General features: G+C 41.8%; 1 protein-coding gene and 1 long non-coding RNA gene across 7 annotated transcripts in view; one reads left to right on the top strand and one right to left on the bottom strand.

The window, feature by feature from the left end:
* The window catches only part of EML4 (EMAP like 4), a 249,578-nt gene extending 233,436 nt beyond the window's left edge, over positions 1–16,142 (bottom strand). For 2 of the 6 annotated variants that reach the window (XM_037895808.2, XM_037895810.2), the window contains exons 1-2: positions 15,827–16,081; positions 15,484–15,574 (exon numbers count right to left, since the gene is read on the bottom strand). In XM_037895808.2, the coding sequence (XP_037751736.1) occupies positions 15,484–15,574; positions 15,827–15,931 (196 nt within the window). In that variant the 5' untranslated portion in view covers positions 15,932–16,081. Of the gene's footprint in view, positions 1–15,483; positions 15,575–15,826 lie in introns of all 6 variants that reach the window. The other 4 variants (XM_037895812.2, XM_043543754.1, XM_037895809.2 and 1 more) reach the window with 3 other exon arrangements.
* Positions 16,143–16,580: 438 nt separating this feature from the next.
* On the top strand, positions 16,581–19,457 carry LOC119565845. The gene is made up of 2 exons (XR_005224891.2): positions 16,581–16,788; positions 19,083–19,457. It is a non-coding gene; the product is annotated as an uncharacterized LOC119565845 (long non-coding RNA).
* The last annotated feature ends 2,605 nt before the right edge of the window (positions 19,458–22,062 follow it).

Below are 22,062 nucleotides of genomic sequence, written 5' to 3'. Positions count from 1 at the left end.
GAACAGCTTCCTTTGATTGGTAAGCTCACTACAGATGTATAAATAGGGGACAAAAATTTCTAACACACAAGGAAAACAAAAAGTATTTAAATAATTTAGAAAATTAAAAGCCTCTTAAACCTGAAGCTGAGCTAACTTGAACTAAAAAAGCATTTACAACTTCTATATAGGGACTGCACATTAATTGCCCTTTCATACTGAAGTCATGATAAAGATCTCTCACAGACAACCGTAACAAAAATTTAAAAAAACAAAACAAAAAAACCCACAATTTGAGATACACTTCTGGATTATTATATCAACAGGTTTCTGCCTATTATCTATGCCTATAATTGTATGAACAGCCTCAAGAAAAGTTTTAATTTACAAAATTTTAAAAAAAATCAGCTTTTGGTAAGAAAACATAGCACCAAAAATTAAATTTTGCAAATTTTCCAATGGAAACAGACATCTCACCACTAGCAGTAATAACTGAAAACTGCTGAACACTGGAGCAAAAGCTTTAACAAATGTTCATATTAAACTGAAAATATGAAAGATCTGTCATGAAGGACTATGCTGGTTCCATACAGCTAATCTGGTACCCATTCCTAGAGCCGTATACGAAGGCCTTATCTACACAATAGAGTTTTGTTGGCAAAAGGCAGCTTTGGTGGCAAAACAGTGGAGGTGTACATACTGCAATGTCACTTTTGGTGACAAAACTGCCCTGTTTTTTCGATAAAATAAAACCACTTTTCTCTGTTTATTCCTCTCTTTTTTCCTCGTACTTTAATATACAATCACTCCAGACATCTTGAAGATGTGCACATCTGTGCACCTATAAACACTATGCATGTAAACTGTGGATCTAGCCAGGTGGATAAACAGCCACCAGGAAAGAATAAAAACAGTCCTTCATGCCACCCTAAGGGCTCTTTTCCGAACAGTTTTCAGAGTGCAGCATTCAATAATGTTTTATGGCCAGAATTCAAACAGGAAAACTAAGGACTGAGATCTTAACCAATGCTGACTAGGTATGAAGTCTCCTCCTGTCCATGCCTGTACCCCCAGGTATCACCCCAAATATTTAATAAGCAGCAACACTTCTGGTCTGGGTAAGGAGCTCTGTTCAATCCTCCCCAACCACAAGCACTATGGCCACCATGAGATGTTTTAAGGATGGGAAACAGCAGGTTGAAAAGCAGGGAGGAAAATATGGAGGGTTATTAGAAAATGACAGGGATGCATAGGATGCCTCACTCCAGGAGGAAGGGGTGGGAAGATACACGGGGTGTAATCCTGGCTCCATTGACGTCAATGGGAGTTTTGCCATTAACCTCAACATGGACAGAATTTTACCCACAAACTTTGATATTGACATTTAAACAGTAGTTGGTGGTAATTTTCTCAGTCTCATACTTAAAAACTGCCAAAGCTTAAGGAAAAATGAAAATTTGACTTTCCAGCATTTAACGTCTCAGTCAGAGTGCCTGGACCAAATACAAAACTGGCATGAAATGTAGTTATCCTCCTATTCTGAATTTATGGTAAAATTTCAAGGGGAAAAAACACCTCATTTAAACCTGCTCTCTTTCTTCGTAGCTGGGTTTCTTCCTCCCAATTATGCTCGTTTTACTATTCTCACACAGGGTAATACTTCTGGGGCTTAGTGCACACACATGCTACAGCTGTTTCTGGGCAATACTGTCCCACAAATTTCCCCTCTGCTGTAACTCATTATCTGTAATTTACTTTTGCCTAGAAGCCCTATTTAAAATCAGAGTATCTATTATCTAAAAGCACTGTACGTACACATAGGAAGAGAGTTCTTCGTGCTTTCATAACTGCACAACTCTGAAAACGTTACTATGTATACACCAATTTTAAAAAAAAACTAAACAAAAACAGTGCTACACAGCTAATAATTTTTTTCCAATCGAGATGTTTCTCTACTTAAGTATCTGACAGTTGAAACCGATCACAAAAAGTTTCCACCAACCATTCCTCTGGGTTTTTCTTTTTCAAAAAACACAAATTCAATCTTGAGTTCATCATTACAACTTAAGTCACACACACACAGAAAAGTTCTAAATGCTGCTGAAAGCTCACTTCATTTGATGTAAAATTAACCACTATTAGCATCCTTGCTCCAAAAAAAACAGAGAGTGAGCATCTGTTTAAACATTGCCCTACTATGCATACCACTGGCAGTTTATCTCAATAGTAGAACGATGTAAATTTGCTAGAATGCTTCAGATGGAGCATTATTTTCGGGATTTGACAATATGCATAGGTGTAACTGAGACTAAATCAGAAAAATCTGCAATAAATTCAGATTAGAATGCTGAGTTCATAGAGCAAATGAAAGGATTTTGCTCTATGTGAGTTTGCACCAGAGTTACCCTGGTAACATTTCTTTCTAGCAGAAATGCTATTTGGATCTACATGAAATCAGGTGGTAGATCGTAAATGTGCATATTACCTTTCAGATTGGTTAGCATCCCCATTGTTCCATAAACCCCCTCACCTGGCCTTTCAGTGGTCCCGTTTCAGAAGAACAATCACAGACTGACTTATAGCTTAGTAAAAAGCTCCTACCTACCCCTGGTATTGCCTCTCTCAATGTCCGAGTTCATATTTTTCCCCAAGGCACCCACTAATAAATGCCCCAGTTACAGTTCTGAGACATTTTCAGGTTGCCTAAAGAAAATATTTTGTTGTCAATTTTGCAACAAAAGAGGTGCAAAATAATACAGTAAGTAGAAACAAACATGTCACGTTAATACTATGCAAAGCATTGCTAAACTGGCACTTAAGCTCCGTGACAAAGCAGAGCTTAAAGTACAACTCTACTCTGAAAACTGAGTATGTAGAAATTGCATCTTAACTGAACCTTAATGGTTCTGATTAGGAATTCAGAACCATATCTACTTACTTGACTGACAATAACAACTTTTTATGCATTAGCCCTGCAGAGCTAAGCTTCAATGAGCCGAATTCTATTCCTTCTTGTGCATCACAGAGTTTTTACTTAGTTCCAGTTACACTTGTGCAAACCAAGATAGTTTGGAATTACTGAGGGCTATATCTGGACTTTATTACTGGTGATAATGCACAAGATAGAAGGAGCCATGCTTGACTCTCAGAACTGAGTCTCATTTTTCAGGTATGGAAGTAATATAATTTTAAACTGAGCATTTTTTATATGGCACTCATTGAGACACAAAACATGGGACCCAATGATGCCAGTTTTACAGGGTCATTTTGATAGCAGAACCACACTTTAAGATCCTTAAAAAAAAAATCACCCACAACAGAAGAGTCTGGGTCATACCCACAGCTCCAATGTTGTCCAAGCTACATGCCCAGAAAGGTATGCAACAGCGTAATCAGAGCTCTCCTTTCTTACAGCCTGATTCTGGCTGGGTTCTAGCAAATGTTAGTCTAAATTAGATTGTGGTATTAAGTTATCACACCCTCACCACCAGACCAAAATAGGCATTTTCTTTATTATGTTTGATCATTAGATGACATTTCTAGGTGAATACTATGTTTCTAAATAAAGAAATATCCAAACAAAATTCCCTGGGGATATCGGACTCCTCTAATCTACACCAATGTCCCTTTTCTTCTCTTCTCCAAGCCTTGCACATATAATCCATGTTATACATTTGTTGGCTGAAGTCTCCAAAAAAGTTATTGAGTGTACTTCATTACAATGCAAATAGGCATTTTGCAGACAACACAGCTCAACATAAAAACTTACATCCAATAAGATAATAAATAACAGTTATTCGCATCCTCAACACATTTATACTATCAACTTTTTATATGAAAAGCAACACACTACAGAATGAACTGCTTGAGTGTAATGATTTTAAAATTTATTACACTACCACTACTAAATAACAGTTTTCAAGTGGGAAAAAATTATATATTATATACAAAGACCCTTCCTCAGGTTTTGAATGAGGTAATTAATTACTAATGGTTTCTAAGAAGATGACATCACATTTAGATCAGTGCAAATCCCAGTTTGGCGCCAAATGGCTTTATGAATTTTTCCCTCAGAACTGGTTTGCATGGGAAAGGTTCAGGTCACATTTTAATCTCAAAGAGAAACCACTGTCCAAATTTATTATTCTGCATTGTCTGTGGAGTCTCACATGAAATCATGCGGGTTCACACAAGTTTGTCAATAAAATTCACATAAACAGGCTAGACCTCTCTGAGGCACTGTATTTGAGAGCCTGATGCGTTTACCGGAAGTTAGACAAACATTGCGTTCAAAGACCATGATGTGGGGCTATAACTACAGAACTCCTATGATAGCAACCCCCCTAACACTAGTGTCACAAAAGAAAAGAAAAAGAGTACTTGTGGCCCTTAGAGACTAACAAATTTATTTGAGCATAAGCTTTCGAAAGCTTTTCTTTTTGCGAATACAGACTAACACGGCTGCTACTCTGAAACCTGACAAAAGAAAAGGTGCCCTTTACACACGAGTGGGACACCCACACCATATAATCATTGAATTCTGTGGTGGTGTTCCATGTCTGTTCACAAAGTGGACCCTTCACTCCCATGATACTAATACAGTTATTATGAGACTTGTACTTGACCCTCCCAGTTAGCTGCGCTAGGTGGAGAGGATACACAACAACATCATGATGAAACATTTTACAGAGAGCTGGGTAAGTTAGATCAGGCTTTTATTATTTTTTTTTTAAAGGAACTATGGGGTTTTGTTTGTGTGTTGTTGTTTTTTTAAAGAAGCTTAAACATTTAGTTTTTGTTTTTACTGGCATAAGTTTTAGTTCTTCACTTAAAAAAAAAAAAAAAAAAAATCACCAGCAAAAGCAAAAAGCAAACAAGCTCTTGAAGTTATTTTCTTTAAAAAGCCATCCTAGGAGCTTCTTTAAAAACTAAATGAAATTAAGAAAATAAATCAATCAGTTTACTTAAACTATCCATCTTACCCTGTAAAGTGCTGCAGAACTAATAATACTGTGCATCTGTACAGGACAGCACCACCTACTCTAAAGATCTTAAAGCACTCTATGAACATAAACAAACTTAGCCTCACAACACTCCTGTGAGGTGAGTATATATTATTACCTGTTTTTATCAAATGGAGAACGGAAGCATTGTGACTTTAAGCCAAAGTCACCCGGAGTCTGTTCAACTTTCTGAGACAAGATCAGCTCACCAGTAGCAACTGGAAGCCCTTCCCTAGTTAGCATGGAAGCCTACGCCAACTATTGCTGCAGAACTTCAGCTTCCAAGTTATTGGTTGTGAAGAGAAACACGAACCATTTTTAAAAATCAGTGCAGTCTCCCTAAGTCTGCAGATATCTAGTTTCAGTGACCCTGCTGCTGCTCATACCTTTGCTTAGCTGCTGCAGAGCAGAATGAAAAATAGTTTTCACAGCAGCGACAAAAGCCTGATGACTCATAGCAATACCCACCCAGTCCCACTCCTTCTGGGATTGCTAGGACCACTGACATCACTAGTCACACTCCACCTCCAGCCACCCTCTCTTGCCCTCCCACCCCATTAGCTCAGCACCTGCAACAAAACTATGCTGGCTTCTTGCCTCATCTTCTCTTCACCCCAATTCCCCCTGCCCAGCACATCATTATTCAGTGCCCATAATTTGGCCCACAGGCTAAACCCTCTGCGGCAGCAGCATTTTTGTGTGGGGCTTATGCTCTACCTACAAAACAAAGACAATTAACATTTTACACTTGGAACAAGATAAGCATGAACATTGTCCTGAAGTACTTCTTTTTTTAAACCTTCCTCCATAATAAATATTTTTTTTTTTAGAAAACAGCTAAACACATCCTGCATTTCTCAGAAACCAAGTGAAAATGGCTTCTGCTAACCCCTCCTGATGGCTCAGCCTAAGAGGGTCCCAGGATAGATACCATGCAACTTTTTACACCAAATAAAGCTATAGCTTGAAATGCATCTGCATACAGCAGCTCCAGAACATTTGTGGTATGCAGATAAAGAATAAACAGTTTGCATCCAGTCTGGTTGAAAAGCTTGCAGACCAAAAAAAAAAAAAATCTGAGCAAACGACTGCCAGTTGGCAGGTTAAATTCAAATCCAGGCAGATTTTGAGCACAATTTAGGTTCAAGTCAGCTCTAATTTCTGTAAATTCATCAAAGCCTAAAATAATTTATTCCATTAAAAAGGTATTAAAAAGAATGAAGTTTATTATAAAGATGTTTTAAATTAAAAACATTTCACTGCCCTTAAGGAAAAAAAAAAAAAGGTTTACTTGGTAAAGATGAGTCTCTGCAGCCTAAAGCAAATGCAGTAATGCATTATTAATTTAATGTGCAGAAATTACAAAGATCCTATTTATGTAAGAAATACTATCAAGTCTAAACAAGCTCAATAAATGGCTTTAATACTCAGGGTTTTTAATGTGAAGAAAAAAATAAGCGAACTCTACAAAGCTCTCAAGCAGATTTTTTACACTTGCAAAATGAAGGACTATTTCTCCACTCTTGCCCCCACTCATATATGGTATATACCCTCACTCATACATTTGAAATTCAGTCCAGAAATTCTGGGAGACAAAGATACACAAGTGATAGTCCTGATCCTGCTGCAATTAGATCGTTGCACACGCTTTCACAGATATGAATCCGATTAAAGGATTGGGGACTACATTTGTGACATTTAAACCTTTTGTTTCAAGCAAGTTACTAGTCACAGACAAACTTTTTAAAATACAAATGATTTCTAAACCTTTAGAACACCAGGGGAAACAAATCAATTTCCTAAACACAATCTACATTCCAACTGTGTTTACTACCTCAAAAGCTTAAATAATTAAAACAAAAATTCCTGTCGAGTTCTGTTTTATTGGGTTTACAAATTCTTTTTCTGAAATTCTAATACAGATTACATTAATAGGGTGGGTTTTGTTTAACTTGTGCACTAGATTCTAAAAACCAAGAGGACAGCTCTAGGTATAGTATTTGTTAGTAAACCGCTGCTGGGAAGTTGCCAACAGGAGCTCACAGCTCCCTTTTCTAGCTTTGTCTTATAACTATAATTGCAACAGGGACTGGATTTTTTATTTCTTATTCATACACTCTTAGAATTTACTGTATTCTCTACTAAATCATAATTTTAAAGGGACACCTTTTGGATAAAAAAAAAAAAAAAAAAAGACAGCCGTAGGAAGCACTAACTTTCCATTGGGTACCTCCCACCTTGCTCCTGAAATACGAGTTGGGGGGGAAATCGTATAAGTTGTAGAATTTCATACCTGAAAGAAAGTTATTATTTAACTTTCCGAAACAAAAAAAGACACAGACATCCGTAAGTTTTACTACATTCAAATGAAAAGTTTAATCTTGCTGTTCTCATTTTTTAAGCTTCTAATAGTATTCCCATTGCTCCCCTTTAAAAAGGAGGAATATACGAAAGAGTTTCATCAAAGCTTCAGTTCGTATTCTTAAAGTGTTCTTTCTGCGATTCTTATAAGTTACATAGTAATAAATGGCAAAAAGACTTACCAACCTATAAAATGGTCTTTTGCTCTAGAGGGAGCCCACACATATAAATTTAGCAATGATCTCAGGATTATATTTTATCTTGAAGTATTCTTTCACCACAAGTGGGTCACACCAAATATATGCAAGAAATGTAAAATTCCAGCCATCTCTTTTTCTGTTCTACATGGTCAGATCCCAAAATCTACCACTTCTGGGAAGGAATTTAGTCAGATGTAGCATGGATATTTCAGTGCACAATTTCATGTTAGCCCGAGGTTTGTCTATTACACATAAAACCAAGAGGTAATTTAAGATACGTATTAGAAATATAATGCATGTGGTTAATTCTTGGACTCTGTACCTAGCCTAGAAAACTGAATTGCTTATATTAGAAACCACTGACCTTATCCATGCCATCAGTTTTTAAACAGAACTCTCAACTGAAATCAATGTGGTGTTCCAATTAACCATATGTTCATTGAAAGTTGACTTGTACTCAACAAGAAATCTCTGCAGATCAGTGGAATCTTGCTCCATGCCTACCAAAGGAGAAAATAAAGCTTTATCTCCCATCCTCAGTGGAAATGAAGGCAGATTAAGAAAATCTTAGCCCATCTGACTTAATCATTATTTTGTATGTTTGAGATTTTCAGTTTAGTGATACATGCATGTACTTGTACTGCTCTGCCGTTAATTAAAAGTACATACTGTACACACACCTTTTAAAACAAATCCCCTAAAAGTCAAATTTGCAGTGACCATGGAAGAAATGAAGCTAGATAGAACTTGGGTGCAGTGCAGATCACCAACAGAGGAGAACGTACCAGAATTCCTACTTGCTGCTTCAACAAACAGTAGCACAGCCCTGGAAAGTAAAACTGAGCAAAAAGACAAATCAGACCTGGTCTCCAAATGTCAGAGTAACTGGGGAACCAACCAATGAGTAAGGAAGTCCAAAACAAAGCTATATTTAGCATACAAATTCTATGGCAATAAGTAGGAAAGAAGAAAGACCCACTGTCTAGAAAAAGAGCTACTGCATCCAACTAATAAAGATGGATTGGTTTGAGGAGGCTTAGAAGGAATATTGCTACATTCACTGATGGCACATAGCATAAGCAGCTATTACAACCAGCCAAAAAGAGAAAGATCTTAAACATAAAAAGGGGTGGAGGAGGAGAATAGAAAGGCTTCATGTTCCCAGACTTAGATTTCAGGCCTGAGTTTATAGCTGTCTCCCTTTTCTCCTTTTGAAATACTGCTTTTGCAGCTGACTTGATTTCAGACACATGCACCACTTCTGCTAGTAATGACTCCCTGCACTACCAGCAGCGTCTGATAGCCAGTCTAGGAACGATGCCTTTTATCAGAATGCCCACCTCTAGGTTTCTTAAAAGTGATCTATGAGTCCAAAGTGAAAAACAGCAGCATTCACATGGTTACCACCTTGCTCCAGAGTACTCTGTCCCTTAGTAAGCATCAGAAATTGCACTCTAAATTGGAATTCTATGATGCCTTAAAAACAAAACAAATAAACTAATAAAGTTACAATGTGACACTACATTTTTTCACTACACAAGCTGTTATACAGAGTGACTAATGCAGAGACAATAAAACTGGATGAATGGTAGCGTAATTTAACCTAGTAATTAACTGGTATTATGATTTATTAATATATAGCCAAATGCAAATAAATTAGAAATCATAACTGAAGTTTTGAAAACCTAGCTGTTTATTTGGTGATTCTAATCTGCTCTTTCCTAAACAAACTTACTTTCAAAACCAGTATCCCTGCTGGCAACATTTCACATTAGATGAAGTACATGGAGCTTCATACTCACCAGCATGCCACATGCTCTAAATTAAGCTCATTTTAACACTTTCTCTGCAGTATGTTAGGAGTAGGTACACAGGAAGTATGTCCTTAACACCCTTGTAGGCATGATACTGCCCTGATTAAGAGAAAGGATTAGAAAGGACCTGATGCAAGTGGGAGAAAAAAAATCTTCAGTGACTGCTCCAAGCCACACTAGGAAGAGAAACTGAATTGCTTTTGCATAACAAAGACTACCACTAGGGGTCTCACTATAGGTTACCAGCAGCATAATTGGAAACAATGTACATTTTAACAAATGCAACAGATATTTGTTATTGAAGTATTCTCTTAATTTTCTCTTACATACAACATGATGTACAACCTCAATGAATTTTTTTTAATTATTATGTCTTTGAATCTAGGTCTTTCCAGAGAATTAAATCCAACACATAGTTATGCTCAAATCAAAAAGTATTGGGCTAGGGAGTAAGAAACTGACTTTAACTAGAACAGTAATTCTCTGGAGTGTTCCAGATGTTAAGTACTCTTCTAAAGAAAATATAAAATAACCAGACTTGGGGGGGGGGGGCGTGTTTAAAACAGAAGTTTTACTTGCCAGCCATTCCCAACACTGCATATTTTCTGCACAAAAGGTCACTTTTGCAACATACAGTCATTTTCTGTTATTTGACATAATGAAGGATGGCTACTTCCAGCCAATTAATTCCTTTTTCAACAAGATGGACTACCTCAGGGTGTCAAAAAGCCACCAACTGTCCTCTTTATCAGTGCGACTGACAGCTGCTGGTACCAATTAAGTTAACCTTTCTATGTCAAGCCATAATCCTGTTCTGTCCAGGTTTTCATTGTTAAGGAAGGGACAACTCATTAGCCCCTGAGAATAGGATGGAGTGATTCCTCAAAGGCCCAGCAAATGAGCTAAATCAGCGGTTCTCAAACTGTGGGTTGGAACCCTAAAGTGGGTTGCGACTCCATTTTAATGATCTCGCCAGGGCTGGCTTAGATTTGCTGGGGCTCGGGGCTGAAGCCCAAGCCCCACCGCTCAGGGCCGAAACCGAAGCCCAAGGGATTCAGCCCTGGGCGGCTGGGCTCAGGTTACAGGCCCCCTGGCTGGGGCTGAAGCCCTTGGGCTTCAGCTTTGATCCCTTCCTCATCCAAGGCAGTGGAGCTCGGGCTTTGGCTCCCCCACCTGGGGCAGTGGGAATCAGGCAGACTCAAGCTTCAATCCCCCGTCCTGGGGTCATGTAGTAATTTTTGTTGTCAGAAGGGGGTCACGGTAAAATGAAGTTTGAGAACCCCTCAGGTAAATTGAACTTATTACTAGTACCAACAATAAAATTGCTAGCACACCCACACACTCACTTCAGAGGCCTAGAAGGGGGAACATCAAAAAGGTAGTAACTTCTGTCTCCATACACCTGCCCAAATAGATGGTGAACAACCTTTGCTGTAGCTACTCACTTAGTTCTACTCATTTTCCACCATACTCAGCCCAACCATAGCAGAATGATAACGCACATTCTTCTAACATTACCTTCACTAAGAGAGAGCACCGGGGGGGGGCAGTGACCATTTCAAAGGGGGGAAGTGACCATTTCCACGGATGGCACTTCTCAAATCTAGCAGCTTCTTCCAGAGCATCTGCTACTTTAGCTCAGCCCAAGATGGCCTTTAGTACAGCCAGGTACACCAAACCCTTGCTCTTGTAAATCAACAAAAGGAGCATATCTTTGGTAAACAGCTATGTAGACTAGGAAGGGCTGGCAGCAGGCAATTATATATCAGGATTTTCCATTCATCTTATATGGCATAGGGAATGGGGGAAGAAAGAACAAAAAAGGATGAATATGAGCAGCAAATATTTGGCAGCTATCACCCATTTCTACTGTTTAGTGACAATATGCCGTAAGAGTACAGATATCCAGATTCCACACACATATTATGGCCCTTCACATCACTTTCTCATGAATTTCTCCAATTCTCACAAACAGTAATAGCTCTCCTTCCTTCTTGTTCCCCTGAAAGATACATCTGTGTTCACCTATTAGGTTTAACACCGCATTACTTATTCTTTTGGTTTGCTTTTCAAGGGACTGATTTAATCTTTTTGTCAAAATATTTCCAATCTTTCAGTGAAAAGTTCATTGATGCTTCAGGGCACAGAGCACCATTCAAGAGCTAGAATTAATAAGAATGTAAGAATTCTTCATTTTATTTTTATAGGATACCATTCTGTCAAAGCCTCCTTTGCTGGAGGGATCTTGTTGAAGGGGTTTATACCATATTGTTATAACATGCCAAAGACATTTCTGGGTCATAAACAACCCAGTCCTGATTATTCATCAGGCCCAATTGCAAGACAATTAAATCCAAAATGCTTTGAAGTTCTGGCAAAGAAGAAAAAAGGACTTCAGTATTCTGTTCTATAAGGAAATCAATAATTGCCTCAACTGTGGAAGTTAATTTGTAATATATGGATTTTTTACTCATGTTCAGTAATACACTCTCTTGTATGTTACGTACAATGTTGTATTTATCCAGATCTCAACAATCATTTTTAAAATTACATATAAAAATGTGTTTCTTTGATCTGTTTATTCTCATAAAAGTTTCAACAAGAAAGCCAAAAGAAAACAGCTGAGTAAAGTCTTTTCAACTTCAAGAGACATGTTAGAAAGTAGTTCTGCCTGTGCTGGAGGGCACAATCTGTAATAACTTTTTGCCTTCCAGATAATAATGACAGGCCCCATTATTAACAGGACAACTAGCTCTGCAGCAAGCATGCTTGGCTGGTAGAATGCACACGCACGCACACACACACACACAGTCTAGCTAAAGTACTTTTACTCACAGAAATCTAAGTAAATTTCTATACTCTACCCCAAATTGAGTAAATTTATGGCCTTCCTGAGACAGAAAACTACTAACATATACTGTTTTGATGTTAATTGGAAGTGTTCAAAATCTCAAATAATATACATATCATTGGGTTTGGATTACCAGCAAGTGCAAACAAACAAACAATCTTAGTTACACACACAAAAATACGCAGCATGACCCAAATGAAAAACAGGATAGTTATATAAAGCATCATACTTCAAAGCTAAAAATTCTGAGAATGCCCTTTCCTCAACCAAAGCCTAGAAAACAGCTGTAGGTCAATGCTCACTATAAAAAAACATAAAAATCAAAGACCAATTTACAATGGATGTAAGATCACATTATATGTAATTAAAAAGTAGGCATGTTGAACTGTGTTCAGTCCTCATTAAATGTTAATAAAATCATAATCACCGTTTCCTGACCAAACAATGGTACAAATGAAGGACCAAATCCTGCCCCTTACTCATGCAAGCAAGCCTTACACATGCAAGTGAGGCCTATAGGACTACCCACATGGCTAAGGATTATTCATGAAAGTAAGATGCTGCATGATCTGACTGTAGTAGAATTAATGCCTTATGAACACCAGTGTCCACACAGCAAAATAGCACTTTTAAAACCTCTTTCACATACATTTTATTTCCTGACATAAGAAAAAAAAATAGCTTTAGGCATGCTGAGGTGGGATGACTAGCACTTCATGTGTTAACACAGTACTGATACTCTTTGAAATGCAGATCAACTTCACCACTGGGGTGAAGATGCTTATAAATATTAACTGTATTATATTTGCATGTGTCACCCAGAGGCACAATTTTTCCGGTTAAAAATGGAAACAGAACCCTTATAATTTCATCATGTGTCACTTTTTGATCAAAAGGCATAAAATGACTGTGACAATTATTCAAGAAGGAATAGAGTATAAGGCAAAGAGCCAAATTCAAAATAGCATACTGTTAATTATGGTTACCAGTTTGGTCCAGACAGATGCCCACAATGCCAGAACAGACATTTCAAACATCTAAAAGGTCATAATCACACTCAAAAGCATTTAAATATGTAACTTTTTCTAGAAAACTGAGAAGGATTTTCTAATGATATGGATTTCACAGTAGGACTGTAGAATTGAACTAAAAATCTAATCTTTATAGGGAGGAGAGACCTATCATACCACAAAAGGTAGATTTGCAGGAGTCCTCCCTATCACAGCTTTTGTCATGGAATAGATGCAACTGCAGTGAAAAAGAACAAACTTTGTGTTTAGGTACTGCAAATGGACTTTTATATGGCATTATGAACAAAAAAAAGTTGAAAATATTTATATATTATTGTTATTTGCACTTTTTCACCCTTAAAGGTGTTGATAATATGTACTGTTGAAAAAATGTTATTAAATAAACTGTCCTGAGTTGCCACATTTTTGAATAAAATCCAAGTATATTCTATAGCTAGAAACATACACAATACTTATTCTAAGATTTTTAGAATACCAACAACTTAAGAAGAACACACATTTGTGAAACTATTTTAACTTTTATTGTTACATGTAACTCCTAAGAGGATGCATGACTGTGAGAATTAAGGGAAAAAATCGTATTTTGACAGTTCTTTGTGCATATTCAGTGGACCAGATTCTCAATTTGCATAAACTGTTGTAGCTCAGTTGAACTCAATGGAGCTATGACGGTTTATACCAGCCAAAAGTCCCGCCAAGCATTTCTCCTCTAAGTCATCTGGGACCCAATCCTGTAAATGTACTTTACCCAGGCACAGGATCCTTCTGCACAGTGCTTATTGCAGAATTAGGATCTTGGTCAGTTTCCTCTGAGTGGGTCTTCCACACAGCAAAAAGGGGCGGGGGGCGAGGGAGTTAACATGAAAATGTTACTGTAAAACCACAAAAAATGGTAGAGGAAGAACAATGGGGCAAGCCTACCTGAAACTACTTTTAACCCCTTGCATGAAACTGACCAGATTTCAAGTTGGTGTCTCTTTAAAGAGCTGTGTGTATTCTCACACACATAACCAAATCCAACATTTTCTTCTTTCAGTTGCTGACCTATCCACGTTAATTTGACCATGATTGCAATGTGAAAGATATATTTTACTCAATAAAACATTATTTATGACAGAACAAGGAGTAATGGTCTCAAGTTGCAGTGGGGGAGATTTAGGTTGGATATTAGGAAAAACTTTTTCACTTGGAGGGTGGTGAAACGCTGGAATGCGTTACCTAGGGAGGTGGTGGAATCTCCTTCCTTAGAAGTTTTTAAGGTCAGGCTTGACAAAGCCCTGGCTGGGATGATTTAATTGGGGATCGGTCCTGCTTTGAGCAGGGGGTTGGACTAGATGACCTCCTGAGGTCCCTTCCAACCCTGATATTCTATGATTCTATGAATTCTATGATTCTAAGATTATTTCCCGAGAAACTTTCTAGTTCCCTGTATTCTGCAAGAAACACAACTAAACTGCTGATCACACCTGGTGAAATTTAGGCATTCAGAATTTATGCCGTTCACCTAGAAATTGCTAACTGAGCTTCACAATACTTTTCTGATCACGATCCAACAAATGAGAGCCCTGGCAGCTGTAACTCTCAGATTTCGAGTATCAGAGGGGTAGCCGTGTTAGTCTGGATCTGTAAAAGCGGCAAAGAGTCCCGTGGCACCTTATAGACTAGCAGACGTATTGGAGCATAAGCTTTCGTGGGTGAATACCCACGTTCTCAGATTTTGCACACTTCTAGGCACTGTTCCCAAGGAGATCTGTGTGGGATACAGAACCCGGTATAAGCATAGAACCGTTTAGGAAAGGCAGATTCATGAAATTCAGGACTGAAAACATGGATTTGGGCACAATCTGGGCACTGCTACAATAGTGAGAGTGCGGTCCCCCCCCAGGTTTCTGCATGAAGCGGCTCCCCTCCCACCCCATGCTATTCCCTGACACTAAATCATGCCCCAGATGCCATCCGGCCCCAGAGGAGCTCCCGTGAAGGCAGAGGCCAAAGCACCTGCCTGGACGCTGTGGTTGGCAAAGAAGCGGTTAAGCAGGCGGCGACCCAAGGGCGGGGAAGGCAACCCACACTCCACCCTGGCCACCACGCCGGCAGCTTTCGCTCCTTCCCATCCCCTCGCCGGCGCAGCCCCCCGTGCCCACCGCCCCGCACCACGGCCCGGGACACCCGGGCTTGCACCCCGCCAACAACTAACCCCGCCCCCCCCCCGCGCCCGAAACGTTGTGCGGAGCTCGGTTCCACCTGCGTGTTTCTGCCCGGCTAGGATTTTAAGCGGATTCGTGACTGAGCAAATGGGAACAGAGATCTCGGGAGGATCTTTGCTTGACAGCTGCTAAAGCAAAAAAAAAAAAAACAAAAAAAAAGAAGTAACACCCTGAAGTCAACCCCGCATTCCCCTTTCAACACCCACCCACCCACGTGGGACCTGAAGGAGACTCTTGCACTTGCTAGAGTCTACCCCTGGGGGAGGGATCACCCACAAGGGCAGCTTCACAGCTCCGCCGCTGTGCGGTCTGCGTGCACCGGGGGGAGGGGGGGCGTCCTCCCCGCCCCGGAGTTGGATGCTACAGGCTCCGCCACTTACCCAAACTGCCGGCGAAACCGTCCATTTTGTGTCGGGAGAAGCTGGGGTCCGGGACCCCGGCGAAGCCGCTGGCGCTGGTGGAGAGGGTCGGGGAGGCAGGTTCATTCACCCGCAGAGCCGCGGCGGCGGGAGGCGGCTGCGGCTCCGCGCCGGGCTCATGAGCCGCACGCGCTGGCTCCCGGGGATCCCCCAGGCTCTGCGGCTGCTCCGGCGCCTGCTGCTGCTGCCTCTGCTCTCGCTCGCCGCCGCCGCTGCCGCCCGGGCTCAGTCACAGCTCCGCGACCCAGCACCGCCGCTGCAGCGCGGGCTCCTCCCGCGGCTGTCAGTCCCGCCCAATAGCGCCCAGTGCTTTCGTGCTTCCGACTCCGCCTCAGTTGGCAGCCGGGGCTTCCCCTGCAGGCTGAGGAGCCCGGCGGGAGGGGAGCAGGCCGACCTGCCCTCCCGAGCCTGGGTGAGGGGCTGCTGTGCCCTGCAGGGCGTGAGCCTCCGCTGCCCTCGCCGCGACTGACTGGGGCAGGCCTCCCTCTGAACCTGCCTGGCACCGGGGCCCCTCGCTGCGCCTGGCTCTGTGGAAGCAGCACTGGTACAGTTCATTGCACCTAGGCTCTCCTGCACCTCATTGCTCCTAGGCACAGGTGCACCTCGCCGTGTTTGTGCTAGGGCATTACCGTGGCTCTAGGCACTGGGGCAGCTCACTGTCTGGGCGTTCACTTCCTTGTCTTTGGAGCCCTGCTGACTCGGGAGCACCTGCTTTTTGATTTGCACGGTGTCCTACCCAGGTGAGGTGCTCTTTGCAGAAACCTGGTGCTGGAGAGCTTATAACAGACAACGTTCTGACAAGGACCAGACAAAGGGTGGGGGAGGATGCCTCAAGAGACATCATCCCTTTTTGTTCACTGTATTGCCCGAATCTTAATTGATTATTGCTGCAGGATATATGAGTTGCTATGTTTCAACATAAGGTAGGCACCTCATTGTGTCTGGTATTGGTGTCTTCATGTACCTCATCTCTATTCACAGCAGGCACTTCAATGAGTCTATGCAGAATGCTGAATCCAGGCACTTAGGCACATCATCTTGGGGCACTTATGCATCTCCTTGTATCTTTGCACCCATGAAAGTATCCACCTTATGGTGTTGACCTGTGCACCTGCTTGTTTCCTCGCAATCCCTTCTTATTAGTAGGGCTTATAATTTCAAATCAATAAGATATTTGTACAAGAATGAGAAGCATAGGCATGCACACACACCTGCACACAGCCCATACTAACATGCATTATGCGGGAAACGCCGCTAAATAAGAGCTGGCAGAAATGGAATCCATCCCTCACCCACAGCCAAGCAGCAAGGTTGCAGCATGCTACAATAGCAACTGTTTGTCCTCCACTTCCGCTATAGAGGGGTTCCCAGTCACTGCACTGAGGTGCACAGATACTGGCCATTCCCCAGACTGCCCCAGCACTAGCATGAAGCACACTTTCCCAGGCCTTCCTCATGCAGAGGTACCATACACAGACTCTCTGCAAGAGAGTGATTTTTTACCCAGTGAGAATATCATATACATTCCTGCAAGATTTTTTTAAACTTTAATATTATCAAATGTTACCCCTAAGAATTAAAAGGTTTTGCTAGATTAACAACAAAAATACATATATTTAAAAAGAAGATCAAACCAAAATATTGTATTGTTGTGGTCAGCAGTCAGTTTGAGTGATTTGGCCAGTATTGAGAAGGTTGTATCCTATCTGAATAACAAGCAAGAGAAGTTTTCATTTATACAAGTCCACATTTCTTGGGGTTTAGAATTAATATTAGAACTGTGTATGGGAGACCCCCACATACATCCAGCGGAACCAGGTTCCATGTGGTCCTCATCTCTTCCCCAGACATGTAGATTTGGGGAAAAGAAAACTCCAGGATGGAACCAGCTTTAGAACATAGACCCAAACTGGCAGATTACTATTCTATTTTATCCTATCCTATATAGGTTCTTATACCACTCTTATCACAGTGTCTGAGCACCTTTCAGTACTGCATTAAGCAGCGTGACTCACATCTGTCACATGTTTAATTCTCTCATCTTTCTAGAGGGAGAATTTGTGCAGTGTATTTTCTTGTTTGATGGGGATTTTTTTTTCTGTAAATGAATATGCTGTTATATGCTTATATTAATTAGAGAAGGCAAGGTCATATAACTGTGCCTTGCACTTGAAGTGGAAGGTGGTAAGGTCATGACGGTCCTTAATTCCTCTAGGAATTTGTCCCACATTCGTGGACCAGCTACTGAGAAAGTTCTGTCTCCTGCTGTATCTTGACCTTTATTGTAGAGAGTCCCATTGTGCAGAGGAGTGAAGGTGTTGACAACCATCTTCATCACGGAGCTTTAGCTTTCTGCTTGGCCTGCTAGGGAGGGAGAGGACCGCTGTCCTCCTCCTGCTGAGCCTCCCTTCTCCTGTGACCCCAGCACGTTCGGCCACTCTCCCTGGCAGCTGGGCCCGGGTGGGGAGCAGGAGGGAGCCACTTCTTATGCCACTGAAGCTGGCTGCTCTGAGTCACTGACTCTGTGCATGGTGGCAGATGCCTGAGAGAGCACCTGGGCTCTCTGCTTGTGCCTTGCTGCCAGGGACAAGGGACAAGCAAGACAGAGGAACCCCACCCCAGCATGTTTCTGGTTCACTCGGCCCCTGTGGCTCTCAGCTGGGCCTGGGCAGGGAGCAGAGGGGACAGGGCAGGGTGGACTGCCACCCCAGCTGGGCTCTCTCTCAGGCAGGCTCTGCTCTGCACAGAGCAATGATCCAGAGTGGCCGGCATGGGACGCAATTGGTTCCACCCCTTCTTCTGCCTTCCTGGGCGTGGCTGCCAGGGACAAGGGACAAGCGTGCTGGAGGGGCAGGCACAGCAGGAGAAGGACAGAGCCCCGCTTCATCTCCCCAGCAGACCAAGCAGAAATGGGGGGGGGGCACATGACCCCACATGTCGCCCCATGCGTCACCCATGCGTCCGATTGCTACTACCTTTTTGGTAAAAACTGAAACAAAAAAGTCATTTGGCACTTCTACCCTTTCCACATTTTCTCCTATTGTCGTTCCCCCCTCCTCGAGTAAGGGGCCTACCCTGCACAGGCCTTGATCTTCCTCTTGCTTCTAATGTATTTGTAGAATGTTTTCTTGTTACTCTTTATGTTTCTAGCTCATTTAACCTCATTTTGGCCTTTCTAATTTTGTCCCTATATGCTTGTGTTGTTTTTTTGTGTTAGCATGTACAGTCAATGCCAGCCAGGTCATCTGTGGTGGTGTGATGGAGTCTCCTAGCCAACCAGAGATGGTAGAAAGAGTTAATTGTGGATGTTGCTAGATGAGAGGTTAGTATCAGAGAGTACTCCTAAAAAATCAGGTTGAAATGACTAATGGTCAACGTGTACCCAAAGGAGACTGTAAAGGTGGCTGCGAACTGTTCAAAGTGCTTTCTTCTGCACACCAACATCACCGCTGTGTTTCTCAAGTTCATCTTCAGCCAGCTGCTCTTCATCTGTGAACTGATTTTGCCCAAGCACTGGGCCATCTTGGTGGTAGTAGTATGGTCATATGTGATTGAAAGATAAATAAAGCTGTAGCTGTGTGTGTCATCTGCATATTGCTGGCATTTAAGACCATGTCACCTTACCACTTCACCTAAGTGCACATAAGTGTTGAATAGGACTGGAGAGAAAATTGATCTTTGTGGGACTCCACAAGTGTGGAATCTAGTGGCAGAGGTGCTCTTTTTAGGTTCATCCCTCCAGGAAGAATTTAAACTGTTGAGTACATTCCCCTGGGTATCTGCCGCCTCTCTTAGGTGAGAGAGCAGTATCTCATGGTCAACAATTTCAAATTCTGCACAGAGGCCCAAGAGGATGAAAATGGATGTCTGCCCACCATCCACTGACAGCCAGAGATAATCCATCAATGCCACAAAAGCTGTTTCCATCTCATTCCTCATCTAAATCCAGATTATACTGGGTTTAGAATATCAGCTTCAGTTAGATGAGTCCTTTGGCTACTTCTCTATTAGGCTTGATACTGGGCAGTAATTAACCTTAGTACAGCAGTACTTACAGCAGGTACAGAAGCCCTGTGGGGGTGAGGGAGTTGAATATGAGATCCAGCCATCAGGAACAGCTACACATGTAGTTTAAAACATTCCTGCCCACTGGTGATATCATCAGGCTTTCAAGATCAAATTTGATATTATAGACTCAAGCCATTTATCCGTCTCAAATGTAAGCCCTCTACTAATGCCAGATTCAGACACACCCCTGAATTTGTCTTCAAGGAATTTAGCTTCATAATTAGTTGTACCAGACTTTGTTACCACCACCAAAATACTATTGCATAATTTCTCCTTGCTTGTCATTAAAAGACAAAGCATGGCTACATAAAATGGACATCTTCATCATCCAGACTATGCCAAATCCATAATGAAAGAAGCTTTACAATAGAACCTCAGAGTTATGGACACCTCGGGAATGGAGATTGTTTGTAACTCTGAAATGTTTCCTAACTCTGAACAAGACGTTACGGACTTCAGCCATGGGGGGTTGGGGCTGCAGCTGCAGGGTGGGAGGGTGTCAGGGCTGGGAGGGGGAGGGGGAGTTGGGGCTTCTGACCCTTGGGTCACCAGGGCTCCGGGTGGGGCAGAGGGGACCTCAGGGCTTCTGCCCCGCAGGAGCACTGGGGCTCAGGGCTTCAGCCCAGCGGCTCCATTCCTGGTTTCAGCTTCAAGGAGAATGCCACAGCTCAGGGCTCCCCACGGCTCTGCTTCAGCTGGGAGGGGGCGCATCGGGTTCAGGGCTTCAGCTACAGGGGGAGTGTTGGGGCTGAAACCAACACTCCCCTCTTAGCTAAAGCCCCGAGCTCCGGCGCCTGCCCACCCGCCCCGCCGTGGGGCTCAAGCCGGGAACAGAGCCACAGGGCTGGAGCCCCGATGTCCCCCGCAGGTCTGAAGCCGGGAATGGAGCTACGGGGCTGAACCCCTGAGTCCCAGCGCTCTCCCCGGTCTAAAGCCCTAAGCCCCAGTGGTCCCAACGAGGGTCAGAACCCCTGAGCCCCCTATCCTGCCCGGAGCCCTGACCCCCACACACAACCTGCAGCTGCAGCCCCAACCTCCCCTTCCCTCCTGAGACCGTACAGTATTTGCTGGGGCTTTTTGTTCATTTGTTTGTTTTTGTCTCCCCTGCTGCCTGATGGATTACTTCTGGTTCCACAGGATATTCAGTAAGTACATAACCCTGGTGTTTGTATCTTTGAGGTTCTACTGCAAATGATACTTTATCGTCTACTCAATTAGCCTTAGTCTTCTTGGTCTCCACTCTTTACTATCTTACATTGCTAACATTGTTACTCATTGGTCCCATCACCAAAGTATCATAGCCCTTCACAAATATTAATGAATCTATCCTCACAAACATTCCTGTGGGAGGTAGGGAAATATTATTGTCCCCATTTTACAGATGGAAAATTAAAGTATGGACATACTAAATTGTACTCCCAATGTCACAGAGGAAGTCTGTTGTAGAACCATGAGCTAGATCTCCTTAGTTATAGGCTGCTTTCTTAAAATACAAGATGACCATACTGTTGAGACACTGGAAAAACCCACATCCTCCATTTTCTTTTCTTTTTACTATGGCAAAATAGTAATAAGAACTATTTTAGAAAGTAATGAAACAATAAAACGATGCCAAAAATAAAATTAAGGAATTGAGCTAAATTCACAAAAGCAAGAAAATCCAGACTTAAGACAGCAAATTCATCCTCAGCTTGGCCTGTTGTGCCATTAAGAATTTCTGAAGAGCAAAAATTATATGTCTTGCAGTGCCTAGACAGAATATGATGAGTTCCAGCCTTTATATCATTGCTTTTGTTCAGTACATTTAAGTCAAATCCTAAATATGATTTGAATTTAGTGTTTTTTGTGGCGCAGACAGCCAACATCATTGTGGTACAGACATACAACACACAGACCCAGATTTTTAGGGAAAAAAATATATATTTCTTCAACTATTGTACTTGACTTTCAAGAAGTGAACAAATTATGATTAAAGGATAAAGGAATTTTTGTTTTACTAGTAAATTTCAGACACACACAGGCAGTGTATATAAAAACTCCATAACCTGCTGGGCGATAAAGAGCCCTACTGTTTCAGGTTCAGACTATAAGGAGCACTTGAATTCCTCCAACCTTTGGAGTATATTACA

Source organism: Chelonia mydas, chromosome 3 (assembly GCF_015237465.2).
Source record: "Chelonia mydas isolate rCheMyd1 chromosome 3, rCheMyd1.pri.v2, whole genome shotgun sequence".
Lineage (NCBI taxonomy): Eukaryota > Metazoa > Chordata > Testudines > Cheloniidae > Chelonia > Chelonia mydas.
Note: the sequence above shows the minus strand (reverse complement) of the source record. Positions and strands in the feature narration are given on the sequence as shown.